Below are 24,790 nucleotides of genomic sequence, written 5' to 3'. Positions count from 1 at the left end.
CTGTAGTAGTGTGGCTGCGTGCATCACATTAATAGATCTTTTGATGCTCTTTCCTTGCATTCCAGGGATAACTCTACCCGGCCATGGCTTAATTCAATTTTCTAGTACTTTACAATTTTTAAGAGGTGCCTTTGTATAAAATCTGTAATCTGAGTAACTAAATGGCTCTGCAGAGTGACTTCATCTGTCAGAGGGGCAAAAGGCTTATCCAGGGCCGGCTATTTTGGCTTTGAAACCTAGAACAGCCTTATCTGCCTCTATTGACCTTTCTCTGGGTGCCTTTGCTTAATTTGTCTAGTGCTGATTACTACCACATTCCTTTCACTGTTTTAGATCCTTTTTAGTTTGAGCTCCATCGAGCGTTCAAACAATATTAACTACCATCCAGGTGTTTGTAACTCTCCATGGTGCTTATCATAGTACTTCTGCAAAGAGCTCCAACCTAGGAAAAAGTTCATGTCTACTGATGAATCAATGAGTTTCTGTTTAACCCATGGTAGTTTCATTTTTGTCTTGGCCTTCAGGAAGCTAAGAGCTGGGTTTTGTGCTCAATGGTAGTACATTCCCTTGATTCTGTTTTTTAATATTGCTTTTCTTTCTCTGTGCTCCCCTTATTCATACAGCCTCCCTCCATATAGCCCTTTATTACTTTTTTATTGTTATTAATTTTACTCCTATTTTAATGCTATACAGTTTTGCTGGTATGATTCAGTGTAAGCTATATCAAATCCTTTTGCAGGTAGATGGAGTTTAAATTCTAAATGTTCAATAAATGTTGACCGGATGGAGAGTATGGGGACTTTAGTTGGGGTGGAGATTTTCCAAAATCACTAGTGTAGAAAATTAATTCTGATGTTTTAGTGTCTATGCTTATAAGTAAGGCTTTTTACATCCAATACTGTACATATTGAATTTAGGGGGAAAAATCCGATTTTACTTTCAGTTCTTGCTAGTACATAGAAAATCATTTCACAATCATAAAATAACGGTGCTTGGCATGATAATTGCACATATTACCGTTGAATATTCTATTTTACTAAGTACTGAATTGGACCGCTCATGAACAGCTGTGGGCTTTTTCTTTTGAGCTGAATCTAAATCTAATTTTTAAAAATCGCCACTAGAGCGCTGGTGTTCTCCAGGTTTCTGAATTCCAATAACCCTCCTTCAAGGGCATCTCCCAGAGGGCAGCTCGGTTCATTAACTCAGGGGCGATACAAAGCATTTTGTTCCTCCGCTCATGGCCCTTACTCGGTCTCCCAAAGAGACAAGTTGAATGCCCACTAAGTCATGCTTTTCCATTACTCATTCCGCCTTTTTTCCCAAGGTGGCGTGTAGGAGGTGTTGTGATCAGGCTCGATAAGAATAGGCCTGGACGCTTTCTGCGGGATAGTACTCATCCCTTAGCGTGTTTCAATTCCGACCGCGCCGTGTTCCGCGGCTTCAACGTGTGAGATGTTTCCCAAGCGGACAATGACTCCGCTCTCGGCCGCCTCCCACATTCATCTCAGCTCCTCCGCAGGCGTCGGGATCCCTCCGGTCCCGCCCCGCCCCGTCCCGCCCCACTTAGCCAAGCTTTGTCCCCTTACAAGGCGGATCATCGGGTTGGCTAGGCACGGCTGCTGCCGGCTGACGCCCTTCGGGGGTCACCCGGGAGGGGCCTCTGGGCGCCCTGTTCGCCCACCCCGCACCCTCGCACCCGCGCCGGCTTCGGGGCCACCAGGGGGCGCTCCGGCGTCTCCGCAGCTCCTCGCCGCAGCCCCTCTCCGGCTCCCCCTGCGATTGGCCGGCCGCCCCGAGCTCTGTGTCCCGATTGGTCGCTGCCCGTGTCAATCGCTGGCGCCGGGGAGGGCCGAGGGGACGCGCGGCAGCAGGGCTCGGGGCGGTGTCCGGCGCCTGCGGCTGCGGGAGGAGCTTCGCGAGGACCGACGCGGGGCAGTCTGACGGCGTCGGTCCTGGGAGGCGCCAGCGAGAGTCCGAGCCGAGCCCCGCCCGCCGCAGCTGCCGCCGCCGGCCCGTCGCCGCGCCCCGGGCTCCCGCGCCCTCCGCCCGCCGCGGCCCTCGATGCGGGGCCGGGCCGCTGCGTGATGGGACTGCGGAGCGGCGTCCTGTGGCTCGCGGGGGCCGCTGCTCGCGCTGAGGAGCGTCGGTGCCGGGCCCCCCAGGTCCCCGCGCGCCGCGGCGCCTGCTGACCCGGCCCGCCCGCCCGTGGCCCGCAGCGCGGCTGAGGTAAGGTGGGCGGCGGGCGGCGGTTGGCGCGGCGCCGCCGGGCTCGGGAGGGGGGCGCCCTGGGCGGGGGGGCGGCCGGGCCGGGGTCCGGGCGGGGTGCGGCCGGAGGAAGCGCCGGGCAGGGCGGGGGCCGCGGGCGCTGAGGGCGCTGCCGCACCGGGCCGCGGGCGGGCGGGGCGCGGGACCCTCCCTGGGCCGGCAGCGAGCCCCGGGCTTGGGTCCAGCGGCCTGCTGGGTCCCCCGCATTGCCCTGCACCAGCTCCGGTTCCCCTGAGCGGCCAGGCTCCGGCCGTGCCCGGCGGTCAGCAGACCCGCCGCTGCCTGTCCGTTTCCCTGGCTGTCTGCGCACACTGCAGCTCTGTGGACACGGCGGCGCTCGGTTTTGAAGCCACCCTTTCTTATGTCCCCATCCCCTCTCCCCCATTATGGTTGGCATCGGGGCTTCGGCTAGGAATGTGGTTGTGCCCTTTTGCCAGATGAAGGTAGGAAAGGGCATCGCGTGGCAGGGGGGCAGCCGATGGCGCAAGGACTGGAGAGGGGAGCGCGACGGAAAGGAGGGGGCTTGTTGGATGCTGGCCAGCTGGGAGGAGGGCTGGTGTGGTCTCGGCGTTCAGCAGCCCAGGATTACTCTGGCAGCCATATTGGGAGGATGATCTGACAAATCCTTTAGGAGCCAAGTCCGGTTTCTGGAAGGCACCGAGTGACAGCCCTGGCAGCTTTCAGGGTGACTGGCCGCACCAGAAGCCAAGTCGTGGGGGTTGGGAGGCTGCTCGAGCAAGCTAGTCATTGTTCATGCAACACAAAACATTCCCGGCCCTGAAACCAGGATTGAACTTGCGAGTTACTTTTTCTCCTTGGTAAATTGCTAAATGAGCTTCCAAGGTAAAGTGCCTAAAAGATTCCATTCTTGTTGGCGTGAAATACTGTGTTTCTGTATTTATCTTCTGTGGCCAGTGCTATGGACACAGAAGGCCTGATGATGCCTTACATGTACATAGGCAGATCCGAGGATTGCTAAAGCCGGTTTACTAGTATGGAGGCCTCGAGTTAGTACATTGCGTTGGATGGATAGATTTTCAAAGTAGTGCAACATGCAGAGATTAAGTAAACTGGGATATTTTGACAGTGGCAGAGGCTTGCTGCAGTATTTCTGAGGACGCGGGTTGTCATCTTTGTGGAATCTCGAGGTAGCTGAAATTAGGTTGTCAACGGATCCCTTGCTCACATATCTCTTACTGTTCTAGGCAGCTGTTCTGCCGACACTGACCATGTTGCTTTGTGTTACAGCTGTATCAGAGCCTAAGGAAAGTAAGGTGATTGGATTTGAATAGCTCTTAAGAAGTGATATCATGGTGGATATTTTATTTAAAGGCTGGCATTTCGTTAGCTTAGCTTAGTGATAATAAAATCTTAGCTTGTGTTCTCCTCCAAGAGGTGAGATGATGCTTTCTAATTAACTTGGTATGGTTGTTGAATTTTGAGGCAAGTGGAATTGTTAGTGTACCCTTTAAGGATGGAATATGTAGATTGCACACATGTTGGCATTGTAAAGCAGATCTGGAAATAATCAGTAACTGAATTCAGCGAAATCTGTCTTTTCCTACATCCTAGATGTGGACAGGACCTGGAGAGTAGCTGTCCCACCCTCTTTGTGCCCTTTGCTTTCATTTCAAACTCCATTTCTTAATAAATTCCTATAACTTCTTAAGTTGAATGGCTTAAAAATTTCAGATATTTTCTAAGAAAAGTCGTAACATTTTTTAATCATTAAGCTTTCCTTTTAAAACTTGTTTAATCAAAAATGGCTTCAACCGAAGGCCCGGCACCAGAAGGCCAAGTGCCACTGTGGCTGCTGTGTGGCCTGAGGGGTTTGGTCAAAGAAAAGTGGACCCTCCCCCAGGCCAGGGTGGTGGTTCCTTAACATGAGACGAATGGCACAACTAGCTGTTTGGGACACTGTAGGTGTACTAGGATAGATGGATCCCTCTCAGGGAAGTTTTCATTCGGTGATGGGCTTTTTGTCAATGTGGGACGTGGTGTTGGTTATGTTTGGGACGTGGTGTTGGTTATGTTATGTCAAATTGAGAGATTTTGTGCAAAATTAAATAAATGGTGTTTTCAGGTTTCAAAAAAAAAAAAAAAAATGGCTTCAACCGAAACTAGTGTTTTTTGTATTACGTTAATATGAGAGAAATACAGAATATCGATTTTAAAGTTCTGTGCCCCAATTAAGAAATATTTCTTTTTTTTTTTTTTAATTTTTATTCATTTATTTTTTCCCCCAAAGCCCCAGTAGATAGTTGTACGCCATAGTTGCACATCCTTCTAGTTGCTGTATGTGGGATGCGGCCTCAGCATGGCCGGAGAAGCGGTGCGTGCCCGGGATCCGAACCCGGGCCGCCAGCAGCGGAGCGCGAGCACTCAACCGCTAAGCCACGGGGCCGCCCCTAAGAAATATTTCTAAGTTAAAAAATTTTCAGTTGCTTTATTAGTAAAAAGATCTGAGGAATTGTGGTTGAATATAATTTCAGCATTTGGTAAAATCAGACCTAATTGTGAATCTGATTCGTAGGCAAGATTTTATGAATCTGTGCAGCTCTGCTCTGATGAATGTTTTCCTAAAATTTATCCAATTAAGTACAGCTTCTGCTTAGAACAGACTGTTTTTCCTTTTCAAGACCGGATGTGAACGCAGTTTTCCTTTTTTCTTTCTTTCTTCTTTCCCGCTTTGAATTTTTGCAGGGAATAAACTCCCAAGAAGTGTGCCAACATAGTCTCTCCAAGGCCAAAGCTTTCTAGCCCATTTCCCTGCTGTGGTCTTGTCCTGGATACAAAGTAAAAGACAACAGTGGGCCCCCTGCCTTCTTGTTTGTAAACGGCTTCCCAGGCTGCTAATCACAGCAGGTCTTTTCCAGGCATCAGCATATCTCTTTGGTCTTGTGAACTGATAGGATATAATTTCACAAGGCTCTGAAGTGAAGAGTGTAGCATGTCTACTTCATGTAGGTCTCTTTGAAAGATGGCCTTGTTGGAACATAGTGGTGAATTTCTGGAGTCCATAAAAGAGTGTGAATGAATAAACATAGTTTTAGAAGTTTTAGAACTTTTTTCATGCAGTTCATCAGTATAGAAGACAAATGAAACAGATGTGACTATGATAGGAAAAACCTGCAAAAGGTGCCTTGGACTTTTCTCTGAGTTGGACTTTTTGGTTAGTGGCCCAGTGATTCGTTTGTGCTCACTTTTACGACGTTCGTTACCAGTTAATTGAGAGTTCGTGTAGACATTTAGTTCTTCACTCTCAAGGAACTTACGCTTTGCCAGTTATATATAGATATGCTAAGATAAGGTTAACTCCAGCTCCTTTCTGTTTTAATACAATTTAGTGTACCGCTATGGTGGTTTCCATGATTTTTAGTCAGTCTTTTTCCCATTTGTGTTGCCATATAATACTTATTATCTAATAATTCATTTGGTACTTTTATGATTGTTTTGTGGTTATTTGTACATGTTTTAAGTAACAAAATTGTAAATGTCTGATGGATTTAAAAATATTTTTTATATTTAATATCACATTGTTTATGCCAAAGCATGTCATTTAACTATACTATCCTCTTCTGTTGTTCTATTTGATGACTTTGATATTTGGCTTACTTCTCCCTTCCATCTAAATTTCTGACGTCATCCTGGTAGCTGTCAGTGACTGTGTAAATAATAACAACAGCAGCAACAATGATAAAATAGGGTACTCATATGGAGCTCTGTGTGTCAGGCTCTTTTCTAAGCACTTTACATTTATTCACTAATTTAATCCTCATAACAACCTTATAACAACCATCTTTATAAAGTAAATGCTATCATCTCCGTTTTATAGATGAAGAAACAGAGACAGAGGCTAAGTGACTTCCCCAAGGTCACTAGAAGTACTAAGTAACCACTATGCTGAACTTCCTTTGCAGTTATCCTTGCCCTTAAAATTCTTTGACTTCAGCTCAAGTAAACGTCAGCTTTATTCTGTTTGAGTAACTCAGTATTGTGGCCACATCTTCTAACATGTCATCACCTTCAGATCTATCTTCAAATCTCAAATTCACCTTCAGATCTTAAACTCTGATAATTTACAGGTCTCACTTGCGTAGTCTCTCTCCGTGTGTTCACCCACTTCAAGTCTCCTGATCCATCAGGCTCTTCTAGATTTTACTTCTTTGTCTTCCTTTTCTATGCTGTGACTTCTGGGGTGCATTGCCTCAGCTATTTTCTTACTAGCATTTGCAGTTTTTAATTCTTCTTTCTTTTTCTGCAAAACCCACTATGCAGATGCCAGCTTGCATCATTCCTACCATCCATACCCTCTATTTTTACTTTCTGTCGTGGAGGAACCTCCCATAATGCTGGGAATTAGTGCCATAATTAATGTGTAGTCTTAGGTCTCCCCTGAGTCTGTCTTTGGTGTCTGTTGAAGCAATTCCACTCAGTTTCCTCCCCTGTTCACAGTGGCTTTTCTAAAATCTTGACCACTTTACTCAAGCCTCCCCCTGCCCCATGCTTGGCATTAAACCTTACCTACCCCCTCACAGGAAAAAAAAAAAAAAAAGGCATGAACTCCCTCAGCTTCCCCTTCCTCTACTTATAAACTTCTTTGCCTTGTTTCTTATCCTCTTTCCTCCAGTCTTGGAGGAAAGGTTGCTCTCCTTGGCTTCAGCTAATCCCTTGGCCTGTGTTTTGGATATCAACTGCCTTCTAATCTTGAGGGACTTGCTGTATTGGTTACTCCTCTTTTCCTCTTGCGCTGACTGTTTCCCCACAGTTCGTTGAACACAGCAGGTACAGTCTCACCTTAGGACCTTTGCTCTGACTCTTTTTTCTGCTTGGAACACTTTTCCCCTGAAATCTGCTTGGCCTACTCCTTCACCTCCTTCAAGTCTTTGTTTAAACCTCACCACCTCCACAGGCCTAGCCTGACCTCATTTATGCAGCTGCACAACACTCCTTCGCTCCCGACTCCTGAGCCCCCTGACTTTGCAGTACTTTCCTTCCCTCATAATGCTTAGTAACACCTAACGTTCTGCATAACTTATTTATTATTTTAATATCCCCTCTCTTTCTACTAGAATTTAAGCTCCTCCATGGCAAAATTATCTGTTTTGTTTATTGATTTATCCCAGACTCCTGGGACTGCCTGTCACATCATAGGCAGCTAATAAACAACTGCTGAATAAAATATAGAAACATGCAAGTCTTTTCTATTAAAAAAAAGGGATGAGAGGAGAGAAAAAGCCCTCCTTCCTTCCTGTTCCCTCTTAGCTGTCTCTCTCCTGCCCCTCGCGGCCAGGTTCGGGAAGCTTTGAGGATACTTGCATTTCCGCTTCCTTGCCTCCAAATTACTCCCCAACCCACCACAGACTGGCTTCAGTGACCTGCTACTTCACTGACACTGCTCTTGCTCTGATTTCTAGCCCTTTGTTGCTGAAACCAGGGGGCCCGCTTCACACCTTTGCAGTATTGGAAGTATTGCTCACTTTACTCCCTCCTTCGTTGAACTTTTGTCTGCTTCTGTTTTGGTGGGGCTGGTTTCAGTCTCCTAGGTCGCCTGCTTTTCTGGCCACTCAACAGCTATCAAATTCATTCAACACAAATTTTTGAAGGCTTACTTTATTTGTTTTTAGATACTAGAATTTTGACTACATAGCATATTTCCAATGTTGAAATAAATAGCAGAATAGGCTATTACAAGAAAGTTTTATTTATTTATAATTTATACCACTTACTGCTCTAAAGCCACCCTTGGTGGTCTAGTGGTTAAGATTTGGCTCTCGCACTGCCATGGCCTGTGTTCGTTTCTTGGTCAGGGAGCCACACCATCCATCTTTTGGTTGTCACACTGTGGTGGCTGTGTGCTGCTGTGATGCTGAAAGCTGTGTCACTGGGATTTCAAATACCAGCAACGTCACCCATGGTGGACAGGTTTCAGTGGAGCTTCCAGACTAAGACTACGAAGAAGGACTTGGCCACCCATTTCCGAAAAAATTGGCCATGAAAACTCTATGAATAGCAGCAAAGCATTGTCTGATAGAGCGCTGGAAGGTGAGAGGATGGTGCAAAAAGACTGGGCAGGGTTCCGCTCTGCTGTACACAGGGTCACTAGGAGTTGGAGTCGACTCGACAGCACTAACAACAAAAACCACTTCTAAAAAGGAGTTGAGCAGCTTACTACAAATACCATATATACAGTGAGGCTGTTAAAATATACATAGGAAACAAAAATCTATGTAAAAGGAGAAAAAAGTAAATATACAAATTGCAGCAGTTTGTGTAATGTGGTTATTGTAATTTAGTTTTGAAACTTTTGGAAGTCAAGGTAAAAAGAGAAAGATAAGTTATACAGTTTTCATTCTGGTACAAGAAAGCCTACTGGTTCATCAAGAGAAGCTTTTTTCCTGGTAATAAATTCTAAAGAAATTCTAAGAGAAAAGTGTTATCGACATCCTGGTACAAGGGTGTACATACTAAGTGTTTTCAACAAAAAAATGAAATGTTCTTCAAAGACCTTTTTAAAAAAAGTAATCCACCTGCTTTCCAAACTGAGAATAAAACCTTAAAATGTAACTAAAGTCTTTTCTATGAAGAATATGACTAATGTGGTTCAGGTATTTAACTGTATATAAAGATAAATCTGAGTATTCCAGCAGAAAACTCGTTGTTTAACTCTGGTGAGAGCATGGAGTACTTGTATTCTGTGTTGTCATCTAAATGAAAGCATACCTATTAAACTTTGGGTACCGGATTATCATGTGGCAGGATTGACACATTGTTGACACATGAAAAAGTATGACCTGGATTCTTGCCCAGATAGTGAGCTACCTCCCAGGCAGTTAGCTGCAAAGGTGTGGTCAAGGGCAGATTTCAGAAACAAAGAAGCTTGACTCATAACAAATTTGAATTAACCTCTGATTGAAACTTACCGTCTCTATACCATAGTTGAGCTGAGTTCTTTTTAGCCTGGACAATTCCAGGAGTAGGTGTTGTCATCCACTTTGACAATGGAAGAACTTCAGGGGAATGTTGGGATTTGAGGGGCAGAGTTCCCAGTGGGTCTGCCAAAATAACATTATATGGGCCGGCCCCGTGGCTTGGTGGTTAAGTGCGCGCGCTCCGATGCTGGCGGCCCGGGTTCGGATCCCGGGCGCGCACCGAGGCACCACTTCTCCGTCCATCCTGAGGCTGAGTCCCACATACAGCAACTAGAAGGATGTGCAGCTATGACATACGACTGTCTACTGGGGCTTTGGGGGAAAAATAAATAAATAAAATCTCAAAATAACATTATAGGATGTGGCTTCAGATATTAGAATGAATTGACTTACTAGATAGAGTTTAGTATTAACTATCCAAAATTTGAAAGAAAAGAAAAAATGAAAAAAACCTCTTTTATTTAGAATAGTTTATTTTAAGCTGTAGGCCATAGGAGCTGTTGTTTCTTTTTTTTTTTTTTTTTGAAATGCAATGGGTATAGTTTGTTGTTGTTTCTTGATGCACCTGTTGGTTTATGAGACTAAAATCTGTCACCAGTGAAAAGGAGAATCCTTGATTTCTTAATTGCAATGGGAGGAGGACATGTGTCTAATAAATCTAAAAATTGTATCGGGGTATTATAGATAGTGGTTAAAAGAAAACAGTTGGGGAGCCTGACCGAGCTGGTTTAGCCCTATTTAAGACTGAAAATCTGATCTGTCAGGAGACTCTTCCTGTGCAGTCTGATTCTTGGTATTGGGTTAGAATGCGGAAAGTTTTCTAACGTGTGATCCACTTTGAGCTTTCACAGCTTGGCTCATGGCTGATTTTTATCCATAGAATCGAAGACCCGGAATAGACAGGTAGTTCATACACACACAAAAATAAATTCTTACCTGTTTTGGGGCCATTTTATCAATATAGCCATGGTCAGTGACACAGTATTGGGTCTTAAGACCTGTTTGGTCCTCATGGAAAGTATTGGACTGAGAGATGCAAAATTTTTAATAACAAGGAAATTTTCATAGCATCTCAAAATGGGCTCACTAGTTACAGATATTTACTTTTGGGTACCCACTCATTCTTTAAGTTATAATTCATTCTTTAAAATGTAATTCAGTGGAAAAGATTTAAATAGACTGCTTGTTGATATTGTAAATTTGGTGCTGTATTGCAGATTATATAAATATTGAATTTAAAAGACTGAATTTCTGGGGCTGGCCTGGTGGCATAGTGGTTAAGTTCGCATGCTCTGCTTTGGCTGCCTGGGGTTCGTGGGTTCAGATCCTGGGCGCAGACCTATGCACCACTTATCAAGCCATGCTGTGGCAGGCATCCCACATATAAAGTAGAGGAAGATGGGCACGGATGTTAGCCCAGTGCCAGTCTTCCTCAGCAAAAACAAAAACAAAAACAAAAAAAAAGAGGATTGGCAACAGATGTTAGCTCAGGGCTAATCTTCCTCACACACAAAAGACTGAATTTCTTGGTTAAATTCTATTTTCAGTTGTGACAAACATGTACTGAATAAAGTATCAATGTGTGAGAGTTAAGTGAACTACTAATTGCAACCTAAGGCAGAATGAAATAAGTAGAAAAATGAGGAATCAACACATTTTTAGGCAGCAAAGAGAAAGAAGGTATGACTTTGGCTCAGAAAGAGGGATGTTAAGGGAATGTATGACTTAACTGCCTTATGGTGACATTTGACCTCGTCTTTGACCTTGAAAGATATGTACTTGCAATAGGTTGAGAAGGGATATTGAGCTTCCAGGAATCTCATGTTTGGTGTAGTAAGAAGGTGTGTGGTGGAGAAGAAGGCTTAAAGCTGGGCATTGAAAACAGACCAGGGAAGGAGGTTGGATTGTGGAGGCCCAATTGAAAGTTTTTAAGGAAAGGGAATGACATGAACTGACTTCTGTTTTAGGAGTTTAATCCTGGCTGTTTTCTATAGAAAAGAGGTACTACAAAAACAAAGCAACTGGGCCAGCCCCGTGGCTTAGCGGTTAAGTGCGCGCTCCGCTGCTGGCGGCCTGGGTTCGGATCCCGGGCGCGCACCGACGCGCCGCTTCGCCGGCCATGCTGAGGCCGCGTCCCACATACAGCAACTAGAAGGATGTGCAACTATGACATACAACTATCTACTGGGGCTTTGGGGGAAAAAAAGGAGGAAGATTGGCAATAGATGTTAGCACAGAGCCGGTCTTCCTCAGCAAAAAGAGGAGGATTAGCATGGATGTTAGCTCAGGGCTGATCTTCCTCACAAAAAAATAAATAAATAAATAAATAATAAAATTAAAAAAAAATAATAAAATAAAAAAATAAATAAAAAACAAAACAAAAAAACCAAACCAACCAAAAAACTACTATTATTTTTTTCCTGTTTATTCACTTTGCTGAAAGGTCAATTTAAGAATTAGTTGTCTTCTTAAGCTCCTAATAATCCAGGGTACTTCTAAGGGCAAGTGAGAATTGCACAAGATCAAAGTTAAGCAATTGGGCAAAAATTTAGGAAAATTCAAGTGAATTAGACCTGAGTGTTTTATTATCCCTTTATTGTTAGTTAATGCTTCTGGAATTTTTGCTCCATTCCGCTTTCCTAATGCTTCTAATTGTATGTCATAAGGAAGGAAAACTGGGTAGAGGAACAGTCTAGAACTGAGGCTAAGTGATTTAGAGTATGTATGGTTGCGTTTCCTACCTGCCTTTCTTCCTTTGGCTTTTCAAAACTTGGAAAATGTATTTTTATGCTAATTATAAGAAGTATTGTTTTCCTATAACTTCTTAAAAGTATTCCGTCATTATTATTTCTCACTGGAATTTAAGCTTGATTTCAGATTTATATAATTGGTAATTTTTTTAAATGACTAAGAAGTTTTGAAGCTAATTCTTTGATGGATATCTGTTATAAAAGAGATATTGTTTATAGTAGTAGGAAAGTAACAAAGTAACACTTTTTATAGTCCACTTAGTTTCCTATTACTTATAAAATTTTAACTCACTTGTGAAGATGATTTTATCATGGGACAGTTAAATCAGAAAAAATATATATATGTATTTAGGTTTAGGTTGTTTTGAGAAAGTAATTTTAAAATGTGTGTATCACGTCCAGAAAAGAATGACTGTTAGATTTTTTAATTAGGAAGGAATTTGAAATTAATTTTATCCTTTCTTCTTTTGATCAATGACCTGCCTCTATTTTGGAACAACTTATGTTTTTTATTAATACCATTCAAACATCAAGTTGTTGACACACAGTAACTAGGAATTCAACCAAAATATTTTAACTACTATATTCAAGATCCTGTGATGTAGGGGATTAGAAACAAGACTAAGATTCTGTTCTTGTCCTCAAGGAACTTAAAATCTACAGCAGAGATTAAAAAAAAGGCAAATAACTTATTCTACCCTGGGTAAGGTCAGTAAATTGAGAAGTATTAAATGGAGAAGGATTTCCATTTGGTTGGGAGGTGGGGAGAATCTATGAAGGCTTTAGAGATAGGTAGCATATGAGAATAAATTGGATTTTGAGAACAGGAGAGGAGGAAGGACACAGTGGGTAGAGGGAACATTGGAGGGAGCAAAGACACGGACAGAAAAATATGAGATGCTTTCAGGAAGCCCTGTGGTGTGGGTGGTTAAGGAATGTAGATGGAAGGCAGTGTTTTGTGGGCTTGTAAAAATAGGTGGTTTATGTTGCAGAACACACTGAATGCTAGTGTGGGAAGTTCAGACATTACTTGGTAGACAGTTGAGAGACTTGGAGGATTTTTAAGTGGACAATCATATGAACAGACCTGTGCTTCAGGAAGATGAATCTGGCAGTATTGTGTAGTATGGATGGAGTAGATGAAAATGGCAGTGTTGTGTAGTAGAGTTGGAGTAGGAGGAAGAATGAGAAAGTGGTTAAGAAGGTTAAGAGCATTGAGTGAGAAGTATTGAAGGCCTAAAAGGGATGGTGGTGATAGAAATGGAAAGAGAAATTCTATAGGTAGAAGAAGCTTTGTAATTTGGCATTTGGTTAGATGGATAGAGGAAGCAAGCTTTTTGGCCTTTGTGGGAACAGGAGAATGGTGAGCACATTAAAAGAAATAGAAAAGAGGTGGAAGAGATATTTTGGCTTTGGTTGTATTGGGTTGAGTGAAATGCTGACAGGATAACTAGGTAGAGGAGTCGAACAGCCTATTGAAAAGTATATGTGTGTGGGACATTAGATATTAGAGATGATAGTGTTTTGGTTCCTAGTTACAAATGCGTAGTACTTTATATCTAAAACCCAGCAAGAGGGTTTCAGCCTTTGTTGTCTGTTTGTAGGTCATTCAGCAGCATTCAGCACTTTGGTAGGCCCTTTATAGAACACAAAAGAAGAAGGTTTTATTTTTTTATTTAAATATCTATAATATTCAATAATGGTCCACATGTTGACAAGCTTATTTCTTCTGTCTTCCCTAATAAATTCCTTAATATCATTTGATGCCCAGTCTATGTTCAGACTTATCTGATGATCTAAAAAAGTCTTTTTACAGATTTTCTTGATTAAAAAGTCATTGCATTTAGTTGATAACTATCACAAGTCTCTTTTAACCCGCCCTCCCCAATTTATGCTATTTATTTGAAGAAACTGGGTGACATGACCTATAGATTTTTTCATCTTCTGGGTTTGGCTGATTGCATCTTTTAGGTGTCATTTAAATTATTTCTTTGCTCCCTATATGTCCTGTAAACTGGTAGCTAGATTTGAGGTTTAATTCTATTCAGTTTTTCTTTAAGGGGTGTCGGGGAAGAGGGAGAATCCCCCTCCACCCTTTCCCTTAATGTTCTTATGGCTGGCCAAATAATTAAAGGATAGGTTAGCAGAAGAAAATAATACCAAGTTTAATAACATGTATACATGGGAGAAACCAGGGAAACTGAGTTTCTCAACACAATCCAGAGATTCTCATCTTAAATACCATCTTCAGCTAAAGACAAAGGAGGATGTTGGGGGTGGGGAGGGAGACAGAAATCACGGTAATCAAGGGTATGTAGATTTAAGGCCTTATCCTCCACACTGATAAGTTTCTAGAGAGGCCATCCCCACTTCCCCCCAGAGAGGGAGATACCTTTACAAATGGAGATTTCCCTTATAAATGTAAATGTTTGTCTGGCAACTCCTTGCAGGGCCACCTAGAGAATGTGGGCCGGAAGAGACAGAATTTTGATAAGAGGGGCTTGTTGGTACCTTTCCTATTGTAACATCTATTTTACATTATATAACAGCCATCAGATGACAGTAACTCCTTCCTGGAACAGGTCTTCTATATTAAATTCTTTAGGCAGTTTGGGGGAGGTCAAATGTCCATCAGAGAAAATAATCAAGGTAAAGAGAGATATTTCAGGGTGGCCAATTTTTATCTCCCACAGGGGATAGAATAAGAATACTTACTAGATGGTGCTGTGTATTTCCTGTTGTAGCACATCAGGAGGCACAGACCACCTACGTGTCCCACTTTTAGTAAGTTAAGATTGGTCATATTTGGGTCAGATGTTGTCAGCCTAATCCATACGATATGATGTTCCCACATCAACCAACCTTTCATCTAAGGCTTTTTTAGTAGCTAGTGATGATTGTTGCAGAGAGCCTTTATACCAGTAGGACTGGAAAATGGTGACAGGGTAATTCTGTCCTTTCTTCTACATTATTAGCTGGAATTTTTCTGTAAAGAAGAATTTGCCATTATCGACTATCTGGAGTATAGTTTATACAGGATATACAAACTGGATGTATGCTTAATTCTTTTGTTTTATTTGCCAGTTTTCAGAATAATGAGGTTTTTAAAAGTATCATTATGAACTCATGAATTTATGTATTTGATATTTTTCAATCTATTTGCAGTATGTATGTGTTTTTATGCTCTAATTATCTCATCTTTGGCCAGTGGGAATCCCTTCCAGTTGGCATCTGTGTCCTTTTGCCATCACCCCATTCATCTTTGATATACGTTTTTTGTGTGTGTGTGAGGAAGATCAGCCCTGAGCTAACATCTACCAGTCCTCCTCTTTTTGCTGAGGAAGACTGGCCCTGGGCTAACATCCATGCCCGTCTTCCTCCACTTTATATGGGACACCACCACAGCATGACTTGACGAGTGGTGTGTTAGGTGCGCGCCCGGGATCCGAACGCCGGGCTGCCGCAGCGGAGCACGAGCACTTAACCGCTACGCCACCGGGCCCGCCCCGTCTTTGATAGATTCTTTTGCTTGTGGTCACACTAAAATGTCCCAGGATCATTTTGAAATTTCTTGCCCAGACTTGGAATTTTTTCAGGGAACCCAGGTTCAAAGAGATTTTTGAAGGAAAAGGATTTTCAGTTTGAGAAACTATTAAAGAATAATACAAGAGAGGGTGCAGTCATGTGGTGACTCTCAGCGGTGTTCTCATAATGTGTTTGGGGCTGTAAGTACTATAGGAAATACCAGTGATTCCTGGGATGTTTGAGTAGTCATTTTGAAAGAGGTAAGAGTGGAACTGGGCCATCAAATAGAGGAGAAAATGAAAATTCATATGCCCATTATAGGGGAGAAATTATTAGGAGGTGTGGAAGAACATGTGTGGGATAGTAAAGGAGCTTGACTGGAACAGAGTACCTTGACTTTGGTCTTGATCTTGTGAACACTGAGGGATAAGAGAAGGTTCTTGAGTCTGGAAGTGAAATTGAAAGTCATGCTTTAGAAAGGTTAATATTGCAGCAGGGTTCACAGTTGCATAAAGCAGGGTTCTCAGCTGGAGATTTGCAACAAAATCTTTGGAAAATGGAAAAAAGAACCCCATACCTGGGGTCTATTTCAAAACCATTGAATACCAAGCTGGGGGAGTCTAGGCTCATTTGCTTTTCAGAAGACCCCTATGTGGTTTCTTTTGTGCAACTGTATTTAAGGACTATTGGATTAAAACTAAAAGCTCAAGGATCAGTTTCACTATTGCAAGTATGCTAGGCATGAAGTAGTAAGGACAGGGATTAGGGTAATAGTATTGGGAATAAGAGGAAGGAAGGGATAGAAAAATGCAAATTTGTTTCAAAAGTTTTCATATAGTATTTCATTAATAATGTTAAAACTAATAAAAGGATTCAAAGATAAAGAAACAAAGATGACACCAAGATTTAAGGTATGGGGCCACGTAGAAAGGGAAGATTGGCAGAGATTGCTAGTTTGGAGAAGATAATGGGACATGTTGAATGTTGAGATAATGGCTGTATATCAAAGTGAACCCTGGGGGGTTGAAATGTGTTCTCTGTCTTGCTTTTTCTGAATGCTACATTCACTCTCTTTTGGCAAAGTACTCAACCTAGTGACTACAGGTCATACAATATTGATTGGGACAGTTAATAACTCTAAGCTTTCATTTGATAAATGTGATCACAATAAATATTTGATATATTTAAAAAAGAACAATCTGTTTAATATAAAATAAAATGGAAAACAGACTGGAACAAACACAGCAGCAAATATAAAAAGATGAGTATCAATAAATATTATAATTATTTGAAACAAAAAAATGGTAAACCAGGCAAAGGACTTGAACAGATAATTCTCACAACTGGGAAATATAATTCATTAACTCATTCCTTCAACAGTCGTATACTGAGCTCTTGCATCAGGTGCTGTTCTAAGTGCTAGCAAACAAGATCTCTGAGCATCCTGTTGTTGTGAGAGACTGACAGTAGACATGTTCCAAAAAACAAGAATTTCAAATAGTGGTGGTGCTATTAAGAAACTAAAATAGGGTAATGAGGTAGAGAGTGGCTTTTTGGGTTTTATTTATTTAGTTAATTAATTATTTAGATATTTAATTATTTAGATATTTACTTAGTTATTTATTCCTTTTCCTGTGGAAAGCGTTAGTAGTTCTGTAGCTGGAGGTTAGCATTCCTAATCTCTACTTAATTATGTGGAAAAAAATTGGTAGAATTTAAGTTCTGTTGGGGTTCCCTGGTAATTGGACTCATAAGTATTTTTCTTCTTTAGTTTTTTCTTTTGTTTGGTTCTTCTTGAAGATGTTGATATAATGGATAGAGTACAGATTGAGATTTGTTGTTTCTTATGGAAATTACTGATGTGGGTTCTTTTCAACAGAACAGTGTTTGTTTTGTTCTGTTGGGAGGGAAACTATTCCTCTGAAAAATGTTAACATTTCTTCCTCTGGCTTCATTCAGTAGTGTAATCTAGTGATTTGATTCTGCTGTGAGCCAGTGGCACATCAGAGGATAGAACCTGAGTCTCTTGGAACCTTCTCTGCTTGTTGTACAGGATGGTTTTGAGGTCACATGAGATACATATGAAAGGGTTCATCAAAGTTAAAGGAACCCCTGGATACTTAGAAGTTAAAGGAGCTAGCTAGAGCTTATCTTTGTCCTTTGCTGTTTAATTATATATCACGTAACTGAATGTTTCAAGCTGTAATTAAAGAATAGAAGGTTCAGAAGTTTCTTTAAAGAAAAGTAATAAGTCAAAGTAGCAAGTCGTTTTACAGATAGGAAGTTACTTGTGTAAGGAGCTCTCTTTAACAAATAAACATTTTGTGTTTTTCGTGTATTACTCAAGATTGATCAGGGAAAACAGAGCAAGAAAGATGCATGTTACTTTGCAGTTATGTTTTTATTATTAAGTGTAGGGACTTTTTAGGTATGATAAAGAGATAGTGGAATAGGAAAACAAATTTCAGCCTTTAATTTCTATTTGGTAATTTACTGTTGAGAATATGAGATTTATGGGGAAGAAAAGGGATGAGGTTTTTGGAAATGGAAACAAAAATAGTACTAAGATATAAGATAATAGCTCTTAGCTCAAGTTAGCCCATGCGTTCTTTAATTATGACTACCCTGTATGGAATTTTTTTCTTTTTAAAGGAAACTTGAATATAACTTCAAAAGAAGATTTGATTCTTTCTTTCTGGACTGCATATATATAACAAGACCATCAGAATGTCGGGAGCCTCAGTGAAGGTGGCTGTCCGTGTGCGGCCCTTCAATTCTCGAGAGACCAGCAAAGAGTCCAAGTGCATCATTCAGATGCAAGGCAACTCGACAAGTGAGTATATTGTTTTGTATCTATTATATCTCACCTTCCTGTCCTTCTTTTTCCTTCTTGCTGTGATCAGAATAAATGAACATCTGGATATTAACGATTTGAACTTTGCTATTCTGAGTGATCCATTGAATGCTTTCCCCCTGTGATATTTGCTGTAGCATATTGAAATATGGACTGTTTATTTTGTTCTTCGCAGTTGAGAAATCCCTGGAGAACTGAACTAATTTTTTAGCTAGTGTTAAGTTGAAATCTTAATGATAATAAAGGTGTAAGCAGTGATTTTTACTAAATGATGACATGAAATGTACCTGTTGAGGCTCCAAGATGATTTTTCTTTCTTGATTTTAAATAGCGCTTGAGCTTGCCAAGATGGTGTTAACACTTACTCTTCTTCCTTACAATGGTTCTTTGAATTGAACAACAGATATCGCTATAGTAGGTAGTAAACTTATAAATTATTACTAAAATTAGCAGTTCTAATTGTTTCCTAGCTTGTTTCTCTATATAATTACTTAGGTGAAAAATGACTTAAACTGGTTTCCTTTGTGTTTGCATGAATAATTACTTGAAATGGATCTGTAGGCAAATTAATACTTAAAATAGTGGTAGGTTCTACCATTTTGAAACCTATAACTTTGTGATAAAGCAGAATCCTCACTCTTTCAGACTCAAGTTAATGCTGAATTGTTAGGTAAACCATTCTGATCTCATCTATTTGTGGGCCATTTGCCAGTGTTCTGTGTAGAGGATTCTACCAGTGGGAGATAAAATTATATATTTAAGGTGCACAATGTGATGTTTTGATATATGTATATATTGTGAAGTGATTACCACAATCAAACTAATTAACATATTCATCACCTCTCAGTTACCATTTTTTTGTGTGTGGTAAGAACACTTGACATCTCCTCTCAGCAGATTTTCAGTAAACGTTACTATTAACTATAGTCACCATGCTTTACATTAGGTCTCTAGGTCATTAGGACTCATCTTATAACTGAAAATTTGTACCTTTTGATCAATATCTCCCCTTGTCCTCTACCCCCCAGCGTCTGGTAATCACCCTTCTATTCTCTGTTACTATGAGTTCGACATTTTTTTTTTTTTCAGATTCCTCACATACAACTTTGAACTTTCTGTTGCTTATACATTTCTCTGAACTTGGTAAATAGGAGTTGCAACAATCTATTTTTTTAAAAAAGATTCAAAAGTAGGAGTCTAAACTGCTGTACCATTGTATTTTACGTTTCTCTGTCGGTTATGCCAGTGATAACTATGAATTATATCCTATGAATAACTGTAAAAGAAAAAGGGCTAGCAAACTGAAGAAGAAAATAATATTCCTAGTTGAACTCCTTTTGCGAATAGGGCCATAAAGTTTGGAGTTTGTGAAGATATAAGTTCTGTTTATCTGTTCTTGCTTATCTCTCACAAAAATCTCTCCAGAATTATTGAAAATATTGCTGTGTCTTTTGATGAAATAGAAATGCCTGTTTTTTATTAAAAGTAGTAATTTCAGGGGCCGACCCGGTGGTGTAGTGGTTGGGTTTGCGCGCTCCCCTTTGGCGGCCCTGGTTTCTCCGGTTCGGATCCTGGGTGCGGACCTGCATACCGCTCATCAAGCCATGCTGAGACGGTGTCCCATATAGAGCAACTAGAAGGATGTACAACTATGACATACAACTATCTACTGGGGATTTGGGGAGGAAAAAATGAGGAAGATTGGCAACAAATGTTAGCTCAGGGCCAATCTTCTTCTTCTCCAAAAAAAAAGTAGTAATTTTGTTAGACTAGGCCTGGGTATATTGTACTAGTCCTGTGAAAACCAGTCTGTGGACCACCTTAAACTCAGTGCTGAACTACCAGTGGTTTTTCTATCACATTTTGTCCAAAACCTTTCTGGATAACAGGCTGAGTGGCTCTGCTGTGCCTTGTCCTTCCTTTCTTTCCCTTCCTCTTTTGAGAGTCTGCTGTAATGTGAGTCTGTAGGGATCACAGTTGTGTATGTACCATAGGAGTTTTTAAAGTTTGTGGTAGGAGAGACAAGACATACTAAAATAACCTCAATACACTTAAAGTAAAAGTGATCAAAGTGATAATTGCCATAAAAAGGGTTTTTAAAAAGTGCAGATGTGAGTTTGGCAAAGGGCACATGTAAGATTCATCGATGATAGGGCATTTCAGCTGGACTTTGAGGAATAAATAGGATTTAAACTAAACATCCAGTATTTTGGGGGACAATTTCAGAATTATAGCTTATTAGAACTTATTAGTGTTATGACTGGATATTGGTACTCCTGACCCTCATCCGGCCATGATACATTGCCTCTCTGCATATAGATATTCAGCAGGAGAAATATGTGACTTTTAAATTAACATTAGGCTACTGAAACAAAAATCCTCATTAGATGAATCAGCCTCGGAAAAAGTAGGGTTAGTTTTATAGCTACTTTGTCATGGCTCAGAGGGTTTGGGATAGTTTTGATTCCTTTGAAAGGTGTTTGTTCTTGGAAAGCTAATTATCTAATTATATGAGAGACTTTTTCGTCTAGAATTTTTGGCATTTTTGTAATGTTTTCTATTTGTTTTCTATTTTGTATGGCAATTTCTTAGTAATTTGACTAATATGTAATTCAAATAATTTTTTAGTGAGAGATTTTAAGTCAACTGCTTGCTATGTTTAGAAAGTATTAATGGCTTGTTTTTAAAAAAAAACCATTGGGCTTAAGATTGGGAGAGAGCATGTATTTTGAGCCTAGAACTGTTTCAGAAAATGAAATGAATTTGCTAAAGCCACATGTGTTAGCTACATTAAAAGACTGCTCAGCTGGCAAGCTGGCCTGGACTGCTGCTCACAGGGAATTATAACTGATTGCAGATGGAATGCAGTGGCATGTTCCTGCCATAAGGTCTCTTCTGAAAAAGTAGAAGAGGGTGAAGAGTACTTTAGGGAATGTGCCAAATCTGAAACTAAATAGTAGCCATTTTATTTAAGCACTTTCTGGTCTTGGAGGGAATATGTTCCATGGCACAGATAAATGTTACTGCCTTGGAGGGAATATGTTCCATGGCACAGATAAATGTTACTGCCAGACCTGAGTGCATACAGATGGCTTTGTTTAATAATATCCCATTATCTTTCAAGTTTCTTCCACTTTGGAAGCATTTATTGTCTGATTACTTTTAGAAAGGAAAGTGGCGCAAAATTAATGCTCTAACTGCTCACATTTATGGTTAGGTTACATATGTAAATCTGGAGACTTCAAAACTGCCTAAATTCCTTCTGAAAAACAGGAGATAGATAAAGCTAGTTCTCAGACACTCCTTCAGGTGATGAAATTCTGATTGTTTGTTTTGTCTTCAACCGCAGGAATCTTGTCTCTAGCCCTTTGCTAAGTCTCCTTTGTATATTTATCATTCTTCCTTTGAGCAGGGTATTTTTTTTTCCAGTGCCCAAGTCTTAGTGGGACAGAAGGAACCCTCTTTTGTTTTTGTTTTTTCCTGTTAATTGCTTACATTGTACGTTTTTAAAGGCTTTTTCATTCACACATGTGCATTTCTAAACCAAATGCTGCACAGCACAACTGATACAAAGAATGACTTCAGGTCCATTAATGAAAATTTGGGATGGAGAAAGGGCAGGGACAAAATAGAGGTTTGGAAAGGAAGACTTTTGAAAGGAATTCTTTTAATCTGTATGCTTTTTCTAGCATAAATTAATATAACCACATGAAAATAAATGTAAATGCATATAAGTTATCTTTATGAACATTCTGGAAAATAAAGAAGAGGCAAAGAAAACTCATCTCTATTCTTACCTCCTTACCACAGCCTATTGCTGCATTTTTGATGGATTATTGTTGTTGTTGTTCCAAGTAGGTTAAATAGTTAGAGTCTTTATGTAGTTTCGTACTTTAGTCTTTTCTTGTTAGTCTTTAGTTTTTTTCTCTTCAGTATTCCCTAATTCTCACTTGCATTTTAGTCTGGATTTCTTTCCTTGTGGTCTATGTATAGACTTCTGAGTGTCTGTCTAGTTGGGAACCCCTTGAAATGTGTTTTATGAGTTTTCCTAGGGAGGGGTAATCACTTTCAATATATTTTTAGTGAGATCTATGTCCCCCCAAAAGAGTTAAGAAGCACTAGCCTAGACTCAGAATAAGGTCTCCTTAAGTCTTTTCTAGAATAAGGTAGGACATAATTAGTTAGATCAGACTAAAGTGTAAACTCCATAACAGCATCCAAAGTGCTTCATGGTGTAGCTGGAGAAGTAGGATAAGGCCAGCTCTTCAGCTGCTACTTCTCTACCTCCACACCAGGTGCTCTAACCTTAGAGATGGAATGTCCAGTCCTTTTGTTTTTTTGGTGAGGAAGATTGGCCCTGAGCTAACATCTGTTGCCAATCCTCTTTTTTTTTTTTTTTTTTTTTTTGCTGAGGAAGATTGGCCCTGGGATGACATCTGTGCCCATCTTCCTCCACTTTATATGTGGGATGCCGCCACAGCATGGCTTGATAAGTGGTAGGTCTGTGTGTGGGATCTGAACCCCGTGAACCCTGGGCTGCAGAAGCGGAGCCTGCGAACTTAACCACTGTGCCACTGGGCCGGCCCCCATCTAGTTCTTTTTTACCTACCCTTTGTCAGGATTCATTCTGTCAACTGCGTATCTCACCCACGCCCAATCATGTATCTCTGTAGAACCTCTACCAGTATATTGCATTTCACTGAGAGTCACTAAAATTGCTGAAGATTTGGGCATTTAAACTCCTAACAGCACTATTTTTTCTTAGAGCAAAAAATTGGGAACAAACCTAGTATCCATCAGCAGGGGAATGGATAAATAAATCATGGTACATTTATGTAATAGATTTTATTTATTTATTTTTTTCCCCCAAAGCCCCAGTAGATAGTTGTATGTCATAGCTGCATATCCTTCTAGTTGCTATATGTGGGACGCGGCCTCAGCATGGTCGGAGAAGCGGTGCGTCGGTGTGTGCCCGGGATCCGAACCCCGGGCCGCCAGCAGCGGAGCGCGTGCACCCAACCGCTAAGCCACGGGGCCGGCCCACATTTATGTAATAGAATACAGCAAAGAAGAGAAGAATTACTACACACACACACACACACACACACACACACACACACAGAAATCATAAACTGTAGCTACACAAGCAAGTTGCAAAAGAAACTGATGTGTTTTATTTATATAAATTTCAAAATATGCAAAGCTATTCTCTATATTCTTTATCCTATACAAACATGGGGTAAAACTATGAAGAAAAGGAAGGCAATAATGACGACATTCAGCATGCCTCAGAGGGAAGATGGTGAGCAAAGAGATCTGGGAGGGTTGTAAAGTAGAGCTGTGGAGATGAGTCATGTTCTGTAACTGGCTGGTGGGTACCTGGGGTTTTGTTTTATTGTTGTGGTTTATACTCTACATATATTTTATAAATATATCTATTATATATCTACTAAATATTTAATTTAAAAAGTATAAAAGCAAAGGAAAAAAACAAAGTCAGTCTTGAAAATAGAGATGCCGTGCACCCATGCCTACCTGTACCAGTGACCAGAGCATATCATATAACAGACGCAAGTCCATGAAATTTGCCTCCTGCTCCCTCTTTCTGAAGCCTTCTAGCCACTTTTTTACTCCTTTTTTCCAAAGAGAGGAATGTTTACTTTTTAAGTTGTGTGTTCACATTGATTAAATGACACTAATTTAGTCACTGGACTATAAGAAGATAAGCAACAAGAAGGTGAAGAAGCTTAGACAGCATAGGAAGAAGAGTTTAGTAAAATATATTGAAATCAGCTTGGGCACCAGTATCATTAAACTTCTTTAAAATTTTGAAATGAAACACTTTTCCTGTAGTTTAGGACTTAGAGCTATAGCAGTAAGCTGTGTGTGTGTGTGTGTGTGTGTGTGTGTGTGTGTGTGTGTGTGTCTTTTGGGGGTGGAATGAAGGTCCCTCTGAAATGATACTACATTTTCTTAATTGGAGTTGATTGAAACCAATTTTGTCCTTTAGAATGACGTTTGGAATGGATTGATAAAGGGAAGGTCCAGGTCTCAGACTGTCAGTGTCCTTGTCTCCCTGTAGGAGATTGGCTGAAGCTGATGGCAGAGTCCCTCAGCACTGTCAGGGCTGGGGAAGCCTGTGAGCCCTGAGTCTACCCTTCTTTAGCGCAGGCTTGTCTGCTGGCCATTGACTTTGCAGTGGGCCTTTTTACACCCTGACGCTTCTTCTGCCGCCTCTCGGTCTTTGAAGGCAGCTCTCAGACCCAAAACATACTTTGTCTTTTCTTCTACATCTGACACAATTTTATTTAGTATTTTATGACTTCTCATGTGGCAACTTACTAAGCTGACATTCTGGAATGTATCCCTGTTTTTCTTCTACTGGGATAAAGTTTGCAGTCATAAAGAAGGGCATTAAACTGCATTTTTATGAATAAAAAGGACATTATTATTAGTTCAGA

General features: G+C 40.8%; 1 protein-coding gene across 3 annotated transcripts in view; it reads left to right on the top strand.

Moving 5' to 3' along the window:
• Positions 1-2,082: 2,082 nt before the first annotated feature.
• The window catches only part of KIF1B (kinesin family member 1B), a 143,248-nt gene continuing 120,540 nt past the window's right edge, over positions 2,083-24,790 (top strand). The window contains exons 1-2 of one of the 3 annotated variants that reach the window (XM_087446840.1): positions 2,083-2,229; positions 18,128-18,308. In XM_087446840.1, the coding sequence (XP_087302966.1) occupies positions 18,203-18,308 (106 nt within the window). In that variant the 5' untranslated portion in view covers positions 2,083-2,229; positions 18,128-18,202. The remainder of the gene's footprint in view (positions 2,230-18,127; positions 18,309-24,790) is intronic. The other 2 variants (XM_087446838.1, XM_087446839.1) reach the window with 2 other exon arrangements.

The sequence above is a fragment of the Ceratotherium simum genome, chromosome 22 (assembly GCF_057802395.1).
Source record: "Ceratotherium simum simum isolate JZ-2026a chromosome 22, ASM5780239v1, whole genome shotgun sequence".
Taxonomy (NCBI): Eukaryota; Metazoa; Chordata; class Mammalia; order Perissodactyla; family Rhinocerotidae; genus Ceratotherium; species Ceratotherium simum.
The sequence above is the reverse complement of the archived record's forward strand: the minus strand, read 5'-3'. Positions and strand labels throughout refer to the sequence as shown.